The sequence below is a fragment of the Nipponia nippon genome, unplaced genomic scaffold (assembly GCF_047370975.1).
Source record: "Nipponia nippon isolate SJK-2023a ecotype South Korea unplaced genomic scaffold, ASM4737097v1 scaffold_6, whole genome shotgun sequence".
In the NCBI taxonomy this organism is placed as follows: Eukaryota; Metazoa; Chordata; class Aves; order Pelecaniformes; family Threskiornithidae; genus Nipponia; species Nipponia nippon.
In genome coordinates, this window is record NW_028262380.1 from 36,361,442 (window position 1) to 36,378,769 (window position 17,328).

The 17,328-nt window shown below is 42.2% G+C and overlaps 1 protein-coding gene across 3 annotated transcripts in view; it reads left to right on the forward strand.

Moving 5' to 3' along the window:
- Window positions 1-17,328, forward strand: part of ACSL1 (acyl-CoA synthetase long chain family member 1) — a 48,559-nt gene that overhangs the window by 13,088 nt on the left and 18,143 nt on the right. For all 3 annotated transcript variants that reach the window (XM_087737809.1, XM_087737807.1, XM_087737808.1), the window contains exons 2-5: window positions 2,164-2,391; window positions 11,491-11,605; window positions 11,999-12,063; window positions 13,368-13,469. In XM_087737809.1, the coding sequence (XP_087593935.1) occupies window positions 2,197-2,391; window positions 11,491-11,605; window positions 11,999-12,063; window positions 13,368-13,469 (477 nt within the window). In that variant the 5' untranslated portion in view covers window positions 2,164-2,196. The remainder of the gene's footprint in view (window positions 1-2,163; window positions 2,392-11,490; window positions 11,606-11,998; window positions 12,064-13,367; window positions 13,470-17,328) is intronic.

The window sequence follows — 17,328 nt, forward strand, 5'->3', positions numbered from 1 at the left end:
GCAAGTATCTGTTTTAAAAGTCAGAGGTGCTTATTGTGGGGCTTGAGGAGAAAAGAGCTAAGGTTGCTCTTAGCCCTTACATACGTTATAGCCCCCCTTTTGTAGTTTCATAACATGGTGTCTATGATATACCCAAAATTAACTTGTAAGCCAAGACTTCCGTGTTGGAATGACCTTTAATTTACACAGATGAACAGTAAGAATAAAAACCTATGAAGTAGTTTTCATGCCTGCAATGCTAATGAGCATGATTTGATGCATAAAAAGCAACAGCATGGTAATCCTAACTATTAAGTCAGCAATTGAATTTTTTTATGCCAAGGGAAGATGAAGAGAGCACAGTCTGCTGTGTATCACAGTGCAAATAACCAAAATGCATTTTTGTAGTGGCCCTGCACTGCATGTCTAGGGGATGCAGCCCTGTACCCTGAGGCTGTGCCATAAAAACAAAAAAAGTGGTGGGGAGAGGGGGCAGTGCCTGCAGGCTGGGGAGCCCTCCATGGGTCCAGGACCCTTCCAGAGGTGGAACTTGATTCCACCCCAATGCCCCCATCCATGACCTTACTTAAGCCTGTCCTGCTAACATTGTGAAACCATGAGCCCTTTGAACTATTTTTATGGCTTTTTTGCTGTCTATAGCAAACCCTTGTCCAAATACTGGTTAGACTTTTTGTGAACTAGACAGCTCTTCTATTGCCTGGTTGAATAACTGACTGCAGCAGTAAAGATTTCAAGGGCAAACTGTAAACCAGAGATTTTCCTGTAGAAATATGAAATCTTAGCCTGGTATGGTTGGTTTTAAAAATTAAGCAGCATATGATTCTGCCTGTTTGGATTTCAGCGTCTCCTGTGCTGCCGTCCTGCAGCGGTGTATTGTTACACAGTATGTTCTAGCTATTTAAACATGCATTTTGACATTCTTTAGGTCCTTTGTTTAATTTTATTGTCCGGAGGAAATGGCGGGACCTAAATTATCCGGGTAAATACGTCTCGGCTCTTCAAGCAAGCAGAGCTTAATACATGAACGCGTGTCTTCCCCCACCCCCCCACCCCGCACCCCGACAGCGGCCATTGTCCGCCGTGGCTGGGTGGCGGGGCCGGTGACAGGCGCTGTGAGCGCTGCGGCCAGCCGGGCGGGCAGGCCGGTGCCCTTCGGCGGGTGGTGGGGTGACTGGGTGCGGGTTGCCATTGGCCCCCCGCAGGCCGGCTGCCCGCTGCTTACCTCTCACCTAGTGGGCAGGAGCTGCTGGGTCCGGCATGTGACAGCCGTCCTGGGAGACCTTGGCTGTAGAGGAGAGCACGAGCTGACTGCAATCCCTTTTTTTTTTCCCCCTGCAGCTAGTTCTTGCTGTGGAATATCCGTGTCAGCGGGCACCGGTGGGGAGCAGCCACTTTCGGTTCTTCCTTCTGTGTGAATGCGACAAATCAAACGTGCTTCCTGCGCTTGATTGTATCGCGCTCTGCTGCTGCCTTGGGCCCCCTCGGATGCCGCTTTAGCCTGCCTCGTGGCCAGAGATAAATTGCTGGCATGGTGCTGGGAGAAATAGGAACCTTGCTAGTGTAGAGGGGCTATGGGAGGATATCAGCTGTGAAGGCAGCTTGCTGTAGCGAGCTTTCTGTGCACGACTGAGGGCAGAGTAGAAAAGAGAGTGAGTTTATTTAATGGACTTGAGGTGAAAAACCCTGCTCCTGCTGTGCTACTCTAGGATTAGGATGCTCTCTGTTAGGCTAATGCAGGCAAGCTAATGTCTTATACCCTTTCCCTCCATCTCCCTGACTTCCCTGTTTGATGCTTACTGTTTAAACAGTCTTATAGTACAGCTACTCTACAAGTAAATATTTAGCACTTGTGAAATGTTGTCCTTCAACAAAAGAAAAAAGGCAAAAGATTTGTTAAAATGCACTGTCTGTTAAAAGCAATATTAAAACCCTGCAGAAATTGCCTCCTGTTGGCTTCACCTGTTTTTCTAGAGTATGAACCAGTAATTGCTTGCTTATTTAATTGCAGCCCTGAAGTCCAAAGATATTGCCTACCTAGCGGCTGATGAAATTATTTTGATAGTGGGAAGCTAGCAGGGCAAAGCATACAGCGCTCTCCTACAACAAAAGTGAATTAAAAGGGGATTTCAAGTCTGTGTGTGTAACTTCATTTCCTATCAACAGATTCCAGCGTCGGGACAACCGCACTGAACTGCAATGCAAGCGCATGAGTTGTTTAGACACCTACGAATGCCAGAACTTGGGGATGTCCGACAGTATGTGCGCACCCTTCCGACAAATACACTGATGGGCTTCGGTGCTTTCGCAGCTCTCACGACCTACTGGTATGCAACAAGACCAAAAGCACTAAAACCACCATGTGATTTAGCAATGCAATCTGTGGAAGTAGAGGTAAGTGTCACTTAATGGATGCTGTTGTTCACTGAATTTTGAAGCCTAAAGGCAGCATTGAGAGACACCAAATGCTGATTTACATAAGAGTGTTTCTAAATGTGCAGTGTGGGGGGAATACGTTTCAGGGCATGTTTGTTCTTTTTCTGAAATACGGCTTGAACTCAGGTTTTTGGCTGTCTGAATTTGAAAACCAGTTTGAGGGTTGAGGTCATCGTGGTGGTAACTAGCATGGGAGAAAGACTGTGCTGAGAAAACTGAGCTACGGATCTGACTGGTGGGAGGAAACTTGTGAATGTTACAATTGGCACAGTGTAGTTTTCAATTCCTGGACATGTGCTTAGGTCATGACCTATTAAATTAGGTCTTGGGGTCAGAGTATGTATGCTGGTGTATACTGATAAGGCTAATACTTTTCTGTTACAACATTTAGTTTATAATCGCTGACAGATGAGACTTTATATTGGGTTACAAGCATGAAGAGGGCACTAAGTGTCCTCAGATGATCTGTGGAAAGATATATTAGTCCTGCCAAGAGATCCCAGCCATAAAGTAAGTTGAAATTAAAGCAACCACCTGTTAAACTCTGGATATGCTAGCTTAGCTTTTGTTTTATGCTTTTTTAGAGGCAGACAGAGTTGCTGTTAGGTGGTGGGTTTTTTAATAGTGAAGTCCAATATGGAAACAGTCTGACTGGGAGGAACTGTTGCTTAGAAGCAAATATAGACAAGTGATTACATGGCTCGGGTTTCCTGAGCAGCAGTTGTATCAATTTCCCTGTTCACTACAGAATCAAGATTTTTACCACTTATTTCATTCTTTCAAGAGTGCATCTGTTTCTTCAGGGTAGACAAGGTGTTTCCTTTTTTGAAGGAAGGAGATAGCTTTGAAAGGTTGTGATCTTCAAGGGAGATAATTACAAAATGTAGGCTTGTAAGGCTGCCAGTTTCTTGCATTACTCTTGATAGTCAGAAACTACCACTATAGATATTTTATGTATATTTGGGACTGAAGTCTCCCTTTACGGCACATTCTTCTGTGTGGACAGACTGCATCCAGTTGTCCTGCATCAAGTGCAACTACAAACTGATGTAAAGAAACATGGCAGAGCAGTTCGAAATTTACAGTAGGTAAACTTTCACGAACTTTAGCAAAGCAAGCTCCTGTTGTAGCCTCAAATCAGGTGCTTTCTTTGCAATTTTTCATGATACTGAAATTGCAGAATGAAGCATTAGATGGCCCCCTCCATTCAAAAATTTAGTTAGTACCACTTATTTCCTAATCTTACCGTTATGGTATACAGTAAGCTTACTGACACGTCATGCTACTATAGCAAACAATGGTCTGCTATTAGAATTACACAAAGGGGAAACAAAAATATGCTCTGGCAATGTGATAAGTGCCAAAAATATCTCTTTGCAAGGAACACACAGAGTAAGGATGCAGAGGTTGGATCTTACTTCTACTGGTGAGCTTTCCCAGTCCTAACAGGAGCCACTTAGACAGTGGGTAGAATAGTATTGTACAGCAGCATGTTTTGGTGGCTGGAATAAACTAGCAGTGAAAGCTTTCCAGCTGTGGAGGGCCTCACTAGTCAGTATAGACTTCAGCAGATTTGGGGGGCTTTGTATTGGAGGACGGTAAAACAGTGGCTCTTCACTGGCCATAGAACCAGTGACAAATGCTTATTTGCTTGAGACTCTTGACAGCAGTCTCAGTTCACTGCCTTTACCTCTTCAAACTAAATTGTCTGGCACTGGGTTCTGTGATTGAAACTGTTGTTTGGTAGTATAAGACTTCACTAAACTACCTAATGTGTCATTGATACATATTGTACTAATTAACATCAGCTCTCTGATCAGAGCAAGATAGGTATAACAGCATTATTTTTCATTGCCTCTTCAGAAAATACATTTTTAATAGGAAGACTGAAGAGTTGTAAAACTTAAATGAAAAACAGCTGAGTGTGTTAGCATGCCTTGGTGATAAAAGAGCTCAAAATTTGAACATGTTGAAATGACTAAGATCTATCTGGTTTTGTTTGATGGCTCAGATGCAGCCCTTAATGTAATTTTGTAAACTGTACCAAACTGTAATCAAATGAAAATGTATGTTTTGAAGCAAGTTTCAAGTGTCTGTTAGAATTGGTACTTTTATAACAGTAACAAGAGTAATACAGTGCTTGGGATTCAGTTTCTTACTACACTTTGCTTAGAATTTCACTTCACTTACTCCATTCTCTTGTACATGTGTTAAGATGGACTGTTATTTCCACAGAAGAAAAATATCAAATCCTGCTCTCAAATTAGTTTTAACATTTTTTTTCTGGCTAAGCAATACAATATTAAAAGGTCTAGGGACTAAGCAATATGCTCCAAAAAAGACATGGCAGAAGGCAATTCTTCTCTACTGTTTTAATATCTAATATACCTGTTTGTTAATGATTAATTTTGAACTCTAAATAAGCTTCTGCTTAATTCTGACTTGTGACTTATTTCCTTGGCCTCTAACAAACTTAAATGAAGTCAGTGACTAGAGTAGGGTTTCTACATGTTCTGATAAAAAAATCTTCATAACTTTATATGGGAGGAAAAAGATCCTATTTACTGCTGTTCCAGGTCACTTCCCATCTCTAGAAAGCTTTGATTTGGTAGGCCAGCACCCAGTGACCCATTTTAACCATCACTGAGTGAGCATAAAGATTGCACACTTAGTTGAATATTGGTACAAAGAGTTACTGAAAGTATCAGCTCTTCTAGAGCGGATGCCACAATTAAAAGATGTGGAGTACAATCTTTAAAGTATGCATACTACAGTTACACTTCACTGAAAGAAACCCTCTTGCCTTCAAAGCTCCCAACCTGGTCTCTCTTCAGGGGAACTTCTCAGAGGTATAGGTGAAAATCTTTCAGGATCCACTTGAATCCCTCCTCTGTAGGAGGGGAGACAAGATTAATGAAGAGTAATTCTAAATAAAATCTGACTAGTGTGAGACTGCATTGCTGAGACTCATGCTATATACTTGAATCATGCACTATATTGTTAAGAATTTCAGTGTTACAGTAATGGTAGAAATAAGGTGTTAGTCCTGTGTTTTGCAAAGCTTGTGTACCCTTAATGTCTGTAATTGTAGGCACATCTGGATCTGTCTGCTTGTAGATTGCTCTTGCCATTGGTGGCCGATAGCTGAACAACTTTGGCTTTGAGTGCAGGTACATGGCTGTCAAATACATCAAATCTTGCTTTAAAAACCCAAATACTTCTATTTGGCTCAAGTTCTGCTAAAGCATGTAGAAGGATAGCATATAAATACAGTAGGATGTCAGTATTTTCTAGTAGTAAGAGTTCGGATTTGTGACTCTGGCTTTTTTCTTCCCTTAAGAAAAGATTCAAATGTGGACAGAGGTATTCAACTCATGAAAACTTAAACTTACTTACATTCTTCTGATACACTACCAGAACTTTAGCTTGCCTTGTCTTTCAAGAATCACTTGATGTGTGCTTGTCTCCCTGTTAGTATGGGAGTACTAATAGCACAGGGTACACCTGTCTCAAAGGGGGAAAAGGATCCTTGGACAGGAGTTAGCAGGGCTCACTGAAAGAGCTTTAAACTAGATTTGAAGGAGGAAAGGGGTAAAACCAGGCTTGCTAGAAATAAGCCTGGGGGTGGCACACCAATGTTTGAGGGATGGTGTGCTAGCAAGCTCCTTTGGTCTGCTGCCTCAATGGAGGTAGGGGATGGAGAGTCATGCAGCAGCAAAGATGTAAGGCCTATGGATGTGTTAGAAACCATGGAAGTGCTTGAGAACGGTCACATAAGAATTGGGGTTTCTCCCCCCAAAAAGGTGGCAGGAGCAATAGCCCAACTGAAGTGCATCTACACCAATGCACGCAGCATGGGCAACAAACAGGAGGAGCTGGAAGCCACTGTGCAGCAGGAAAACTATGATGTAGTTGCCATCACAGAAACACGGTGGGATGACTCGCACAACTGGAGTGCTTCAATGGATGGCTGTAAAGCCTTCAGAAGGGGGAGGCAGTAGGGAGTGTACGTTAGGGAGTATTTTTATTGCCTGGAGCTTAACGATGGTGATGATAGGGTTGAGTGTTTACGGGTAAGAATCAGGGGGAAGGCCAACAAGGCAGAATTCATGGTGGGAGTCTGTTATAGACCACCCAACCAGGATGAAGAGGTGGACAAAGTATTCTCTAAGCAGCTGGGCAAAGTCTCACAATCGCTAGCCCTTGTTCTCATGGGGGCCTTCAACTTACCAGATGCCTGCTGGAAATACAATACAGCAGAGAGGAAACAGTCCAGGAGGTTCCTGGAGCATGGGGAAGGTAACTGCCTGACACAGCTGGTGAGGGAGCCAACTAGGGAAGGTGCCCTGCTGGACCTGTTTGTGAACAGAGAAGGACTGGTGGGTGATGTCAGGGTTGCAGACTGTCTTAGGCATAGCGACCATGAAATGACAGAGTTTGATTTGTGGAGAGGTAAGGAGGGGGGGGGTCAGTAGAACTGCTACGTTGGACTTTCAGAGGGCAGACTTTGGCCTGTTTAGGAGCCTGGTTGACAGAGTCCCTAGGGAGGCAGTCCTGAAGGGCAAAGGAGTCCAGGAAGGCTGGGCATGCTTCAAGAAAGCAAGCTTGAAGGCACAGGAGCAGGCTGTCTGCATGTGCCAAAAGATGAGGCGGCAGGGGAGAAGACCGGCCTGGCTGAACAGAGAGCTTTGGCTGGAACTCAGGGAACAAAAGGAGAGTTGACAACCTTTGGAAGCAGGGGCAGGCAGCTCAGGAGGACTACAAGGATGTTGTGAGGTTATGCAGGGAGAAGATTAGAAGGGCCAAAGCCCAGCTGGAACTTAGTCTGGCTACTGCTGTAAAAGACAACAAAAAATGTATCTGTAAATACATTAGAAACAAAAGGAGAGCTAAGGGGAATCTCCATCCTTTCTTGGATGCAGGGGGAAACACAGTGACAGAGGACAAGGAAAAGGCTGAGGTACTTAATGCCCTCTTTACCTCAGTCTTCAATAGTCAGAGCAGTTTTTTCAGGGTACCCAGCCCCCTGAGCTGGAAGACAGGGAGCAGAATGAAGCCCCCATAATCCAAGGGGAAATGGTTAGAGACCTGCTACACTGTGTAGACACACCCAAGTCTATGGGGCCGGACGGGATCCACCCAAGGGCACGGAGGGAGCTGGCAGAAGTACTCACCAAGCCACTTTCCATCATCTATCAGCAGTCCTGGCTAACTGGGGAGGTCCCAGTGGACTGGAGGTTAGCAAATGTGATGCCCATCTACAAGAAGGGCCGGAAGGAGGATCCAGGGAACTACAGGCCTGTCAGCCTGACCTCAGTGCCAGGGAAGGTTATGGAGCTGATCATCCCGAGTGCCATCATGCAGCACATATGGGACAACCAGGCGATCAGGCCCAGTCAGCAGGGGTTCATGAAGGGCAGGTCCTGCTCTTGACTAACCTGATCTCCTTCTAGGACAAGGTGACCTGCTTAGTGGATGAGGGAATGGCTGTGGATGTTGTCTACCTGGACTTGAGGAAAGCCTTTGACACCGTTTCCCACAGCATTCTCCTGGAGAAACTGTCTGCTCATGGCTTGGACGAGTGTACTCTTCATTGAGTAAAAAACTGGCTGGATGGCCGTGCCCAAAGAGTTGTGGTGAATGGAGTTAAATCCAGTTCATGGCTGGTCACAAGGGGTGTTCCCCAGGGCTCAGTATTGGGGCCAGTTCTGTTTAATATCTTGATCAATGAGCTGGATGAGGGGATTGAGTGCACCCTCAGTAAGTTTGCAGATGACACCAAGTTGTGCAGGAGTGTTGATCTACTGGAGAGAGAGCCTCTACAGAGGGATCTGGACAGGCTGGATCGATGGGCCAAGGCCATTTGTATGAGGTTCAACAAGGCTCAGTGCTGGGTCCTGCACTTGGGTCACAACCACCCCATGCAAGGCTACAGGCTTGGGGAACAGTGGTTGGAGAGCTGCCCAATAGAAAAGGACCTGGGGGTGTTGGTCAACAGCTGGCTGAATATGGGCCAGCAGTGTGCCCAGGTGGCCAAGAGGGCCAATGACATCCTGGCTTGTATCAGAAATAGTGTGGCCAGCAGGACCAGGGAAGTGATTGTCCCCCTGTACTTGGCACTGGTGAGGCCGCACCTGGATTACTCTGTTCAGTTTTGGGCCCCTCCCTACAAGAAGGACATTGAGGTGCTGGAGTGTGTCCAGAGAAGGGCAACGAAGCTGGTGAAGGGTCTGGAGCACAATTCTTAGGAGGAGCAGCTGAGGGAGCTGGGGTTGTTTAGTCTGGAGAAGAGGAGGCTGAGGGGTCACCTTATTGCTCTCTGCAACTACCTGAAAGGAGGTTGTAGTGAGGTGGGGGTCTGTCTCTTCTCCCAAGTAACAAGCAATAGGACAAGAGGAAATGGCTGCAAGTTGTGCCAGGGGAGGTTTAGGTTGGATATGAGGAAAACTTTCTTCACTGAAATGGTAGTCAGGCATTGGCACAGGCTGCCCAGGGAAGTGGTTGAGTCTCCATCCCTGGAGGTATTTGAAAGACATGTAGATGTGGTGCTTAGGGACGTGGTTTAGCGGTGGACTTGGCAGTGGTACGTTAATGGTTGAACTTGATGATCTTAAAGGTCTTTTCCAACCTGAACTATTACATGATTCTGTGTTTGATCCCATACAAATAACTTGTGTGAAATCAGCCAAACATTCCAGTCCTGAGATTCAGACGTCTTGATGGCTGTAATGACCAGCGATTTTTCCAAAAGTTTGCCGTGAACAGAACTTTCCCAGATGTTGCACAAATATTTTGGATAAGGACCCTTTGGACAGGCTCTTAGAGTAGCAAGAACTACTGTTTTCAGGCAAAGCATAGACTAATACCATAATATTTCCTGGTAGATGAGATGAAACTGGGAGTATAAGGTAAGGTCTAAATGATCTTCAGCATATCCAGGTGTATTTCACTGCATCTCTGAAGAATAATATTGAACTCCTGATGGCCTTAGCACAAGGAACTGGGTGTTTTTCAGTAAAACTAGGGCTGTTGAAAGTTCAGTTAATTTCACTTTACTTTGGGGAAAAAGAATAAAGTAAGCAAATCATAAGTTGGTTATGTTTCCCTTTACTGAAAAATCATGAGAACTGATGGGTTTTTTTAATAGTAGTCTGTTATAGAATTTGTTTTTTCAGAAGGACAGTGCAGTTAGTCTTGTATCTAAGCAGTGTGCTGTCTGTCTGATAAGGCTCATCCTCAAATTTGGTTAGTGCCTCAGGCCCTGCAAAAACTGGTTTTGTGGTGCTGAGTAATAGGGCATGTAAACAAAACAGTAGTAGCTCAGATGAGGAGAAAACAAATTTCTTGACTGTTGCCAAGGAATGGCTTAGGATATTCACCTGACACAGGAATTGTAGCACTTCAAACGTGGTACTGATGCATTGCACTTGTTGACATTACCTATGATGGTGGTTACAAACTACATTGTGTGATCTTCCTCGGTTTAGCTCCAGAGGTGGTAAAACTGGGAAAATCTAGAAGCTGACCTTGGTTATCCAAGATGTGTGAAACAGCAAAATAAAGCAAGCAGTCTTGCTTTTCTTTCCAGGCAGAGACATGTACTAGTGATCTTTTTATTTCCGATAGAGTAGATGTTGGTCTGAGTGCAAGTATGCTCTTGAATTTCTAATGTTATGAATTTTTAGAGGTAAGCCAGTCATTAACTTGTTCTGGGTCATGTTCACAGTGTATGTTTCTGCTTACTGTCAAAGGAGTGGCAAGCCCTGCATTACGCATAGCGTTTTGCTAAAACCAGTTAGACTTGTTTTAGTGTTAAAATATTTTTTCCTCTCTGTGCCTTTAATGTGCTAGCTCCTTTCTGTGGACATGGGCAATATGACATCTTCTGCAGATAAACCTGTGTTTATCTAGCTTATACATGAACAGCTGCTCTCTGATCTTCCAAGGTACTTTGAAAACGGGAAAATAAACCAATGGCCAGGAAGAGCCTATGATTGCATATGCAGGTTTTTGACATTGTGGATGATGGCACAACTGAGGCACAGATTTAGTTAGTCCAGGATTTGATGTTGTGAAAGAGCCAGGAGTTGACTATAACCACTGATAGAGACAGAATCTTAGGTGATGTTTATCCGAGACCCTCTGTTTAACCAGCTAGGCTCTTCCTGCTAAGAACTTGCTTGTAGGTGTCTGTTGTCATAGCAGGACTAATAAATGTGGCCCAATAGTACTTGCATAACTGCAATTTGTGAAACTTGATTGATACAAAATGAGATTATTTAATCAGTCACTCTAAAAAGGCTATGTTAAAACTATGAGCTATTACAGTCTTGTATTGACTTCCAGTTGTAGCCTATGTAAATGCTCACCTGCTGAAAAACGGTGATTTTAATCCTCAAGGTAGTATTGTCTTGACTGCCTCTAACTATATCAGGAAGAAACCTTTTTTGTAAGATGGAACTTTAAATTGGATTAAAGGACTCCATTTTTATCTGGTACAGAGTATTTTACTTACGAGAACAGTTTTAGGGTGTTGTTGACCACCCTTAAAATCTTTTAGGTTTTGAAACCAGAGTTTGAAGTGTGATTATGTTTTGTAATCTTAATTAGAAAAGTAAATTAGGATCTCAGCATTAATACTGCATCTAGAGAGCTCTGAGGCTGCAGTGATTTAGAAAGCTTGATGAAATTAATTATGCTATATACTGCAATAATAGATTAAAACATCTCTTAAGAAAAACCCTGTGTCTAGTAAGGAGTGTCAAAGGGCATTTTGTGGTTCTCATTTGTTCTGTGCTATCCTAGGTAGCTGAGGAACAAGGTTTTGCCTGACAGGTTTTTTTAGTAATACAGGGAGCAGTCTGACTCTTTAAACAATGTCCTGGGAAACCTTGCAGGTCTCTCACCTGATGGTGAAAAGAACTGAAGTCGTCTCAAGCAGAATTTGCCATGGCTGATAACGAAACTTAATGGATGAGGTGTTTTTATTCCTTCAGGAAATTCCCATTCATTTGTAACCAACAAGTGTGTCTAATCTTTCTAATTGATTTTTCTTAGGGTGGTGAGCATGCTCGAAGGTCCTCTATTCTTAACAGCGATGAACTGTTGACTTACTACTACGATGATGTGCGAACAGTTTATGATCTCTTCCAAAGGGGTGTGCAAGTATCAAGTAAGTCTAAAATTAAAGATAATTTTTTAAACAATATGTCAAGAACTAAAGGTCTGGGCTCTTTAGAAAGGCAATTGGGGGTAGGGAATGTCTACCTAGCAATGTGATAAACATATTGGATGGGAGCTTTCTTGAAGGCAAATTTAACTGTGACCTCTTGTGAAGCAGAGTTGTGTGAATAAAGTCAGTGCTGTGTTCCTTAGCCTAAACGAACCTTTGTTGCCTCTCTGTCCTTCCCCAGTTTCCCTCCCTGTGCCCCTTCTAAAATAAAAGGTTTGTCTTCTGAAGGTGTCTACAAAGAATCTAGAGGCTTAACACAGGGGATGTAGTTAGTGTGATGTCAGGACAGAGGAATCGGAGGTTAAATTTTGAGTAACTTTTATCATTTTTTAGATAATGGTCCATGTCTAGGTGTTAGAAAACCAAACCAGCCGTATGAGTGGATCTCCTATAAAGAGGTAAGTAGTCTTTCTGATTAGTGCTAGACCTGCTTTTGCTTGCTCAGACCATTGATACAACATCCAGTAATGTGACAGAACAAATCTTAATTATTTATAGATGTTTTAAAGTAGTAGCAGAATACTGCAGAAAGGTTATTGTTCCTATTAGAGTATCTTAAAGGAACAGCCTCAAATATGTGCAAGGGGTAGAAAAGAAATGAAGTAAGTGCAGGAGATACTTATGATACAGTTTTATTTCAGATTTTTTGGGGGGTTATCTTGGCAGCTTTTAGCATCTCATTGCTGAATTGTTTAGAACTTGGACACTGCCTCTGAAGGGCTGCAGCTTTGAAGTACTATTCAGGGACTCAGGCTGCTACTACTTTAGGTGCTTGCTTCTGAGAGGCTCACTTTACACTAGGAAAAGTCATATCTATAGATATTACTTGTGCTTCCTGACAACTTGTCTCCATAGTGCTGAATGATGGTTGTATAGAGTGTTAACAGATAGTCTTCTACCTAGTAGCATGCTCCTTCATGATTGCTAAAAATCTTTATGTAAATCTTTAACAGCTGTGCACTTTTAGCTCATTCCTGATTTAATCAGTTATTGTCTTCGAATTTGCATAAACCTTGCCTATTGCATACTGTTAAGGTCATTAAACACCTTTTGTATGTAGCAGACCTCACTTTCTCCAAGGTGATTTTGCTGGGCACTGTTAGGTGCAACCTCTCCTTAATAAAGCTTTTCTGAGTCATGTGACTAACATGGATTCAGGTCATGTGCTATATGGAAAGAATTTAGAAAATTGCCTTCCCAGGCTTTGTTTATAGAACTAGCTGGGTTTTGCCTCTTTCTTCTCCCGCTTTTTGAAGGGAGAAGTGCTATTCCCATAGCCACTGAATGAAGCAAAAGGATAGCATATCTAGTGCTTGTGATTGAGCAGAAATATAATGTTGAATAATTCCAGGGTCACTTCTGGGGTTTAATACAGATAAAACAAAATAGCCAGCCTTTTCTACGTATGTGAGCTTAACATTTGAACTTACACTTAACGCTTTCAAGTCCAACTGGATTAAGTGTCTCTGCTGCTGCATATTGAATGCAAGTGTGGTATCTACAATCAGTGCAGTGTAATGGCACTGCAATGTTTAGGTTATCAAAGTCACAGGACATCCAAAATAGCCTAGAAAACTTCTGTCTACTTCCTACCAGTTATTGGCTGCCTTTTTGTAAGACTTAAGGTTCAGTAATGTTGAGGGGTGTATACTGATGAGCTTGCTTTCTATTTTTTTTCTCTCTCTCTTTTTTGCCCGTCTAGGTTTTAGACAGAGCTGAGTGTGTGGGCTCTGCATTACTTCACCGAGGCTTCAAACCATCTCGTGCTCAATATATAGGAATCTTTTCACAAAACAGACCTGAGGTAATTTAATTGCCAGTGTGTGTATTGATTGTCTAGCTGTTATTGAATTGGCCCACTCCTATATCTGTTGCTTTTTGGCAGTGTACTGAGCTTCCCTACTAAGAGTCCATTTGGTGCTGGGAAAAGGCTAGAGGCTGACACTGTAGATCCACAAGCCAGAGTCATGGCATCTTCAGCTAAGAACCAAAACTGATAATTGACACAACTGTTAGTGTCTTATATTGGTGGTTTTTTTTTTTGCTCCCAGAGCTGAATGCAGAAGGCTGGAGAGCAGGAAGAGAATCAGGGAATCCAGAAGACCTTAACTCATTCTCTCCTCTTTCCAGTTTATAGAGGAGGGCTGTTTAATGGGAAGCTGATGTGGTACTTAGTGAATGTAATCACCATTTGCTTTCTCTTAAAAAGTGACGTTGGCGTACAAGGTAATTGAAAGTGGTTGGAAGTCAGAGGTGTTTAAACCTTTCAAAACCCAAAGAAACACTTAGTGATTAAATATTTGGACAAATAGAAGATGGATAAAGGTGATAGTTCTGTCTCTGGCAGAGGCCCTGGGGCACAAAGATTCTGGGAGGGAGAACTGCTGATGAAGGCAAAAATTGAAAATTAATTGCAGTTTAATAAGGGGGCAGAAAGACTAAAGGAAGCGACATGATTAAAGAAGATCACCTGACAAAGCAATATGATGTTATGAACCTGAGACAACTATAGGAACATTTAGATTAATTAGCTAGTGTCTACCCATTTTACCCCAGAAGTGGTTCTAGGCTGCTGTTTATAAAAATATTATGAAATATTCATAAATATTTATTCTCTAGACTTATTTATTAAATCTATTTAATAGGAGTGAATTTCTCTAACTATGTTTATATGCTTAGTAGCTTGAGCTGGTACTTGCTGCATTAAGGTAGTTCAATCCAAACCTGTATTAAGACAGGAGACTGGTTCTTAAGTTTTGTCAAAAATGTGCTGTCCCTCTTGATTAAACACTCCCAGCTGGATGCCATTATCTGGAGCTATCTGCAGTGTTGACAGGGTTAGAAGTTGTATCAGTGTCTTGGTCATGCTGGACAAGAGCTTGCTGTTGGATCTCTTCTGATTTCAATTTGTCACTGAGCCTTCCCTGCTGTCATTAAAATGCAAGCTGTGTGACAAGTCACCTTGACCTCCTTCCTCCTCTCCAATCCACAGCACAAAAAAACCCCTAATTCTAGCCTTGTACAGATGGAGGAAAAAACTAACGTTTTTTCCAGACTCTTAAATCTGCAGTAGTTTGCTGTTTGGATTTTCCTGCTAGAATTCCAGTTCTAACAGCTACAGTTTTATTTCTGTAATAAAAAAAGCTGGGATGTCTGCAGCTAGGAAGCTGTTAAATGACATGGTGTTAGAGACTCTTCAGTTCAGTCTCCTACGCTTACAACATTATGAAGCGAAAGTGAAGAAGGGAGCCAGATGTTAGCATTGTGCTGGTTTGAATTGTTTCTTTATAGACCTTTGGGTGCAAAGTCTTTGACTGCTGGGTCAGTGGATTTTCTGAAGGAGAGCATGGTTGTGTGGTCTGCTCTTGGATCACAGAGACAAAATGTGCTTGAGTTGCATTGCTCCAGCAGGCTTTGAGTTGGGCCAGGAATGAGCTGGAAAGACTTGTTTAAACCAGCAATTTTAAATCTGGTATTTTCCCTGCTGAAAACTGCTGGATGGGTGTTGTGACATCTCCAACATAATCACTAATCCAGACAGGAGATTATGTGAAGTTTTTTTGTGTGAAATGATTCACATTTGTCAGTTCAGGGAACAACTGCTGGGGAAATCCCCTAACGGGGAAAATCCTAGCATGTTACTTGCTTAAATGTTCACCAAAAAAACCAAACTTGGATTTATAAATAAAAATACTACTTTCTCTGAGTAACTGGAAAACAGATGATCTCTTCTGCAAGCAAGGTTGTGTTTTGGATTGAGAAAACAGGACAGTGAAATATACAGTGTCCTTTAATAGAAGATCAGAACCATGTTAGAAAACAAATTGAAACTTTCAGACTGCTGTCTCTATTCATTATTAGTTGCTTGCTTGGGCTTCAAGAGAACTCGGGTGTCAAGGTTTGATAGTTGTATTTAAATACTTTTAACTTTAGAAGCTAAAATGGAAGAAAAAGTCTTGTCCAGGAAATAAAGTTGCTGGTTGTTGTGTTGAGAATGATGGCATGCAAGAGTTGTTGGAGGCTGCAACAGAAACTTTTATCACTGTGTGCAGCTTCTGAAGTCTACTGTAGTAGACCACCACCCTATTAAAATAACTACTAAACTTCAGGCTGCTGAACAGCAATACAGCTGCCCCTTGTTACATGTACAGGTGGATGCCATCTGGGAAGAACTCCTCAGTGGACTGTTTCATGGCTGGTATAGGTGTGCCTGCGTAGACTTATCAGTATGTCTAATGTCTGCATGAAAGTCTAGTTACCTGTCAGCTGGCCTTATACTAGTTTTATAAGAAGTCTTTTTGGACGAGAGGTGTACAACCTGCCTAATGAGTAAATGCTTTCAGAAAAATGCCCTGCGTTTAAGGCTGTCTCAGTCTGAGAACTTACTTTAGGAAACTTGCCAATAATAAACAGTTTGTAAAACTGAGATTTAGCAACTTTGTTAACATAGCCTCTACATTAGATATTATGTGGAATAACCAGCTGAATGATGTTGAAACTCGTCGTCATACAGGGGTGAGGTAGCTGGCTAGTGTCCTGCAGAAACACTGGAAAGTGTGACAAAGTTTGGGGGTGGGGAAGGGAAACAAGCACCCTTGTTAATGCAATCCTTGTTGAATTGTAAGTTCTGATAACTTTCAAAGATGCATGTTATGTTGTTCCTGTAACTGGAACTGACTAAAGGTACTGTGTCTGAGAATTTTTGTCACTCTTTGATGGGGAAAACTGAACTGTTCCAGTTCCACTGGCCTCTTCATGTGTCTGGAGGCTCCCATTTCAGGAGTTGCATGCTACCCTGTATTTTGGTGTAGCTAGTTGTTCACAAACTATACCCAAAACCTACTGTCTGGAAAAAGAATTGCATGACTATTTTACCTTGATGGTACTTTGGATGAAATCAGGCTTCCTGTAAAGCATTACCAGCTTGCATCACATACAATAAGGCTGCAATATCCACTATGTTCATTGAGTACTGCACTTGTTAGCAGGCAAATTCTTCTTACTGCAGCTTGCAGGGGTGTGATTGCATTTTTAATAGAAGTCTTCAGATTAGATTCCTCTAAAGAACAATAGTTAGTCTTGAGAAACGCTGAAAAATTTTCTGGGGCTGGCTTTCCAAAGGACTTCTAGTTTAACTGTGTATGTTGCATGTCTGGCCAGCAAATGAGATGCAGATAATGTAAAGGTAAGAATACTGTGTGTATATAAATTTAATGTCTTGACACACATGAGCAAGTCCTTCACTGATTCATATACCATGGTAATATGGAATATTGAAGGCTTTGGTTACCTCAATAACCTAAAACCAAGAAAAATATTGTACTCTTATTCCAAGTTTTTCTCTGTTAATAGGTAAACTAAGGAGATAGTTAATGTTAACTGTTTTTTCAAAAGTACTTAAAATTATTGTTAGGGGCAGAGTTGAATTTTATTGGATTGGATTCTTTCCCATAGTTCCTTATTGTTTGTTTTTTCTTTCCTCCTTCCACAGATAAAAATGTAGTAGGTTTTCAAAGTAAACAAATGATACAAACTGCCACTTATTTTTTAGAAAGACTTGTCCAAATGAGCTCTGTCCTGTTAACTTCCTTGTTAGAATCCAAATGTGAGTCTTTCTTGCAGGTCTGTTATGATACACACACAGTGACTTGCATCTCTTCTTT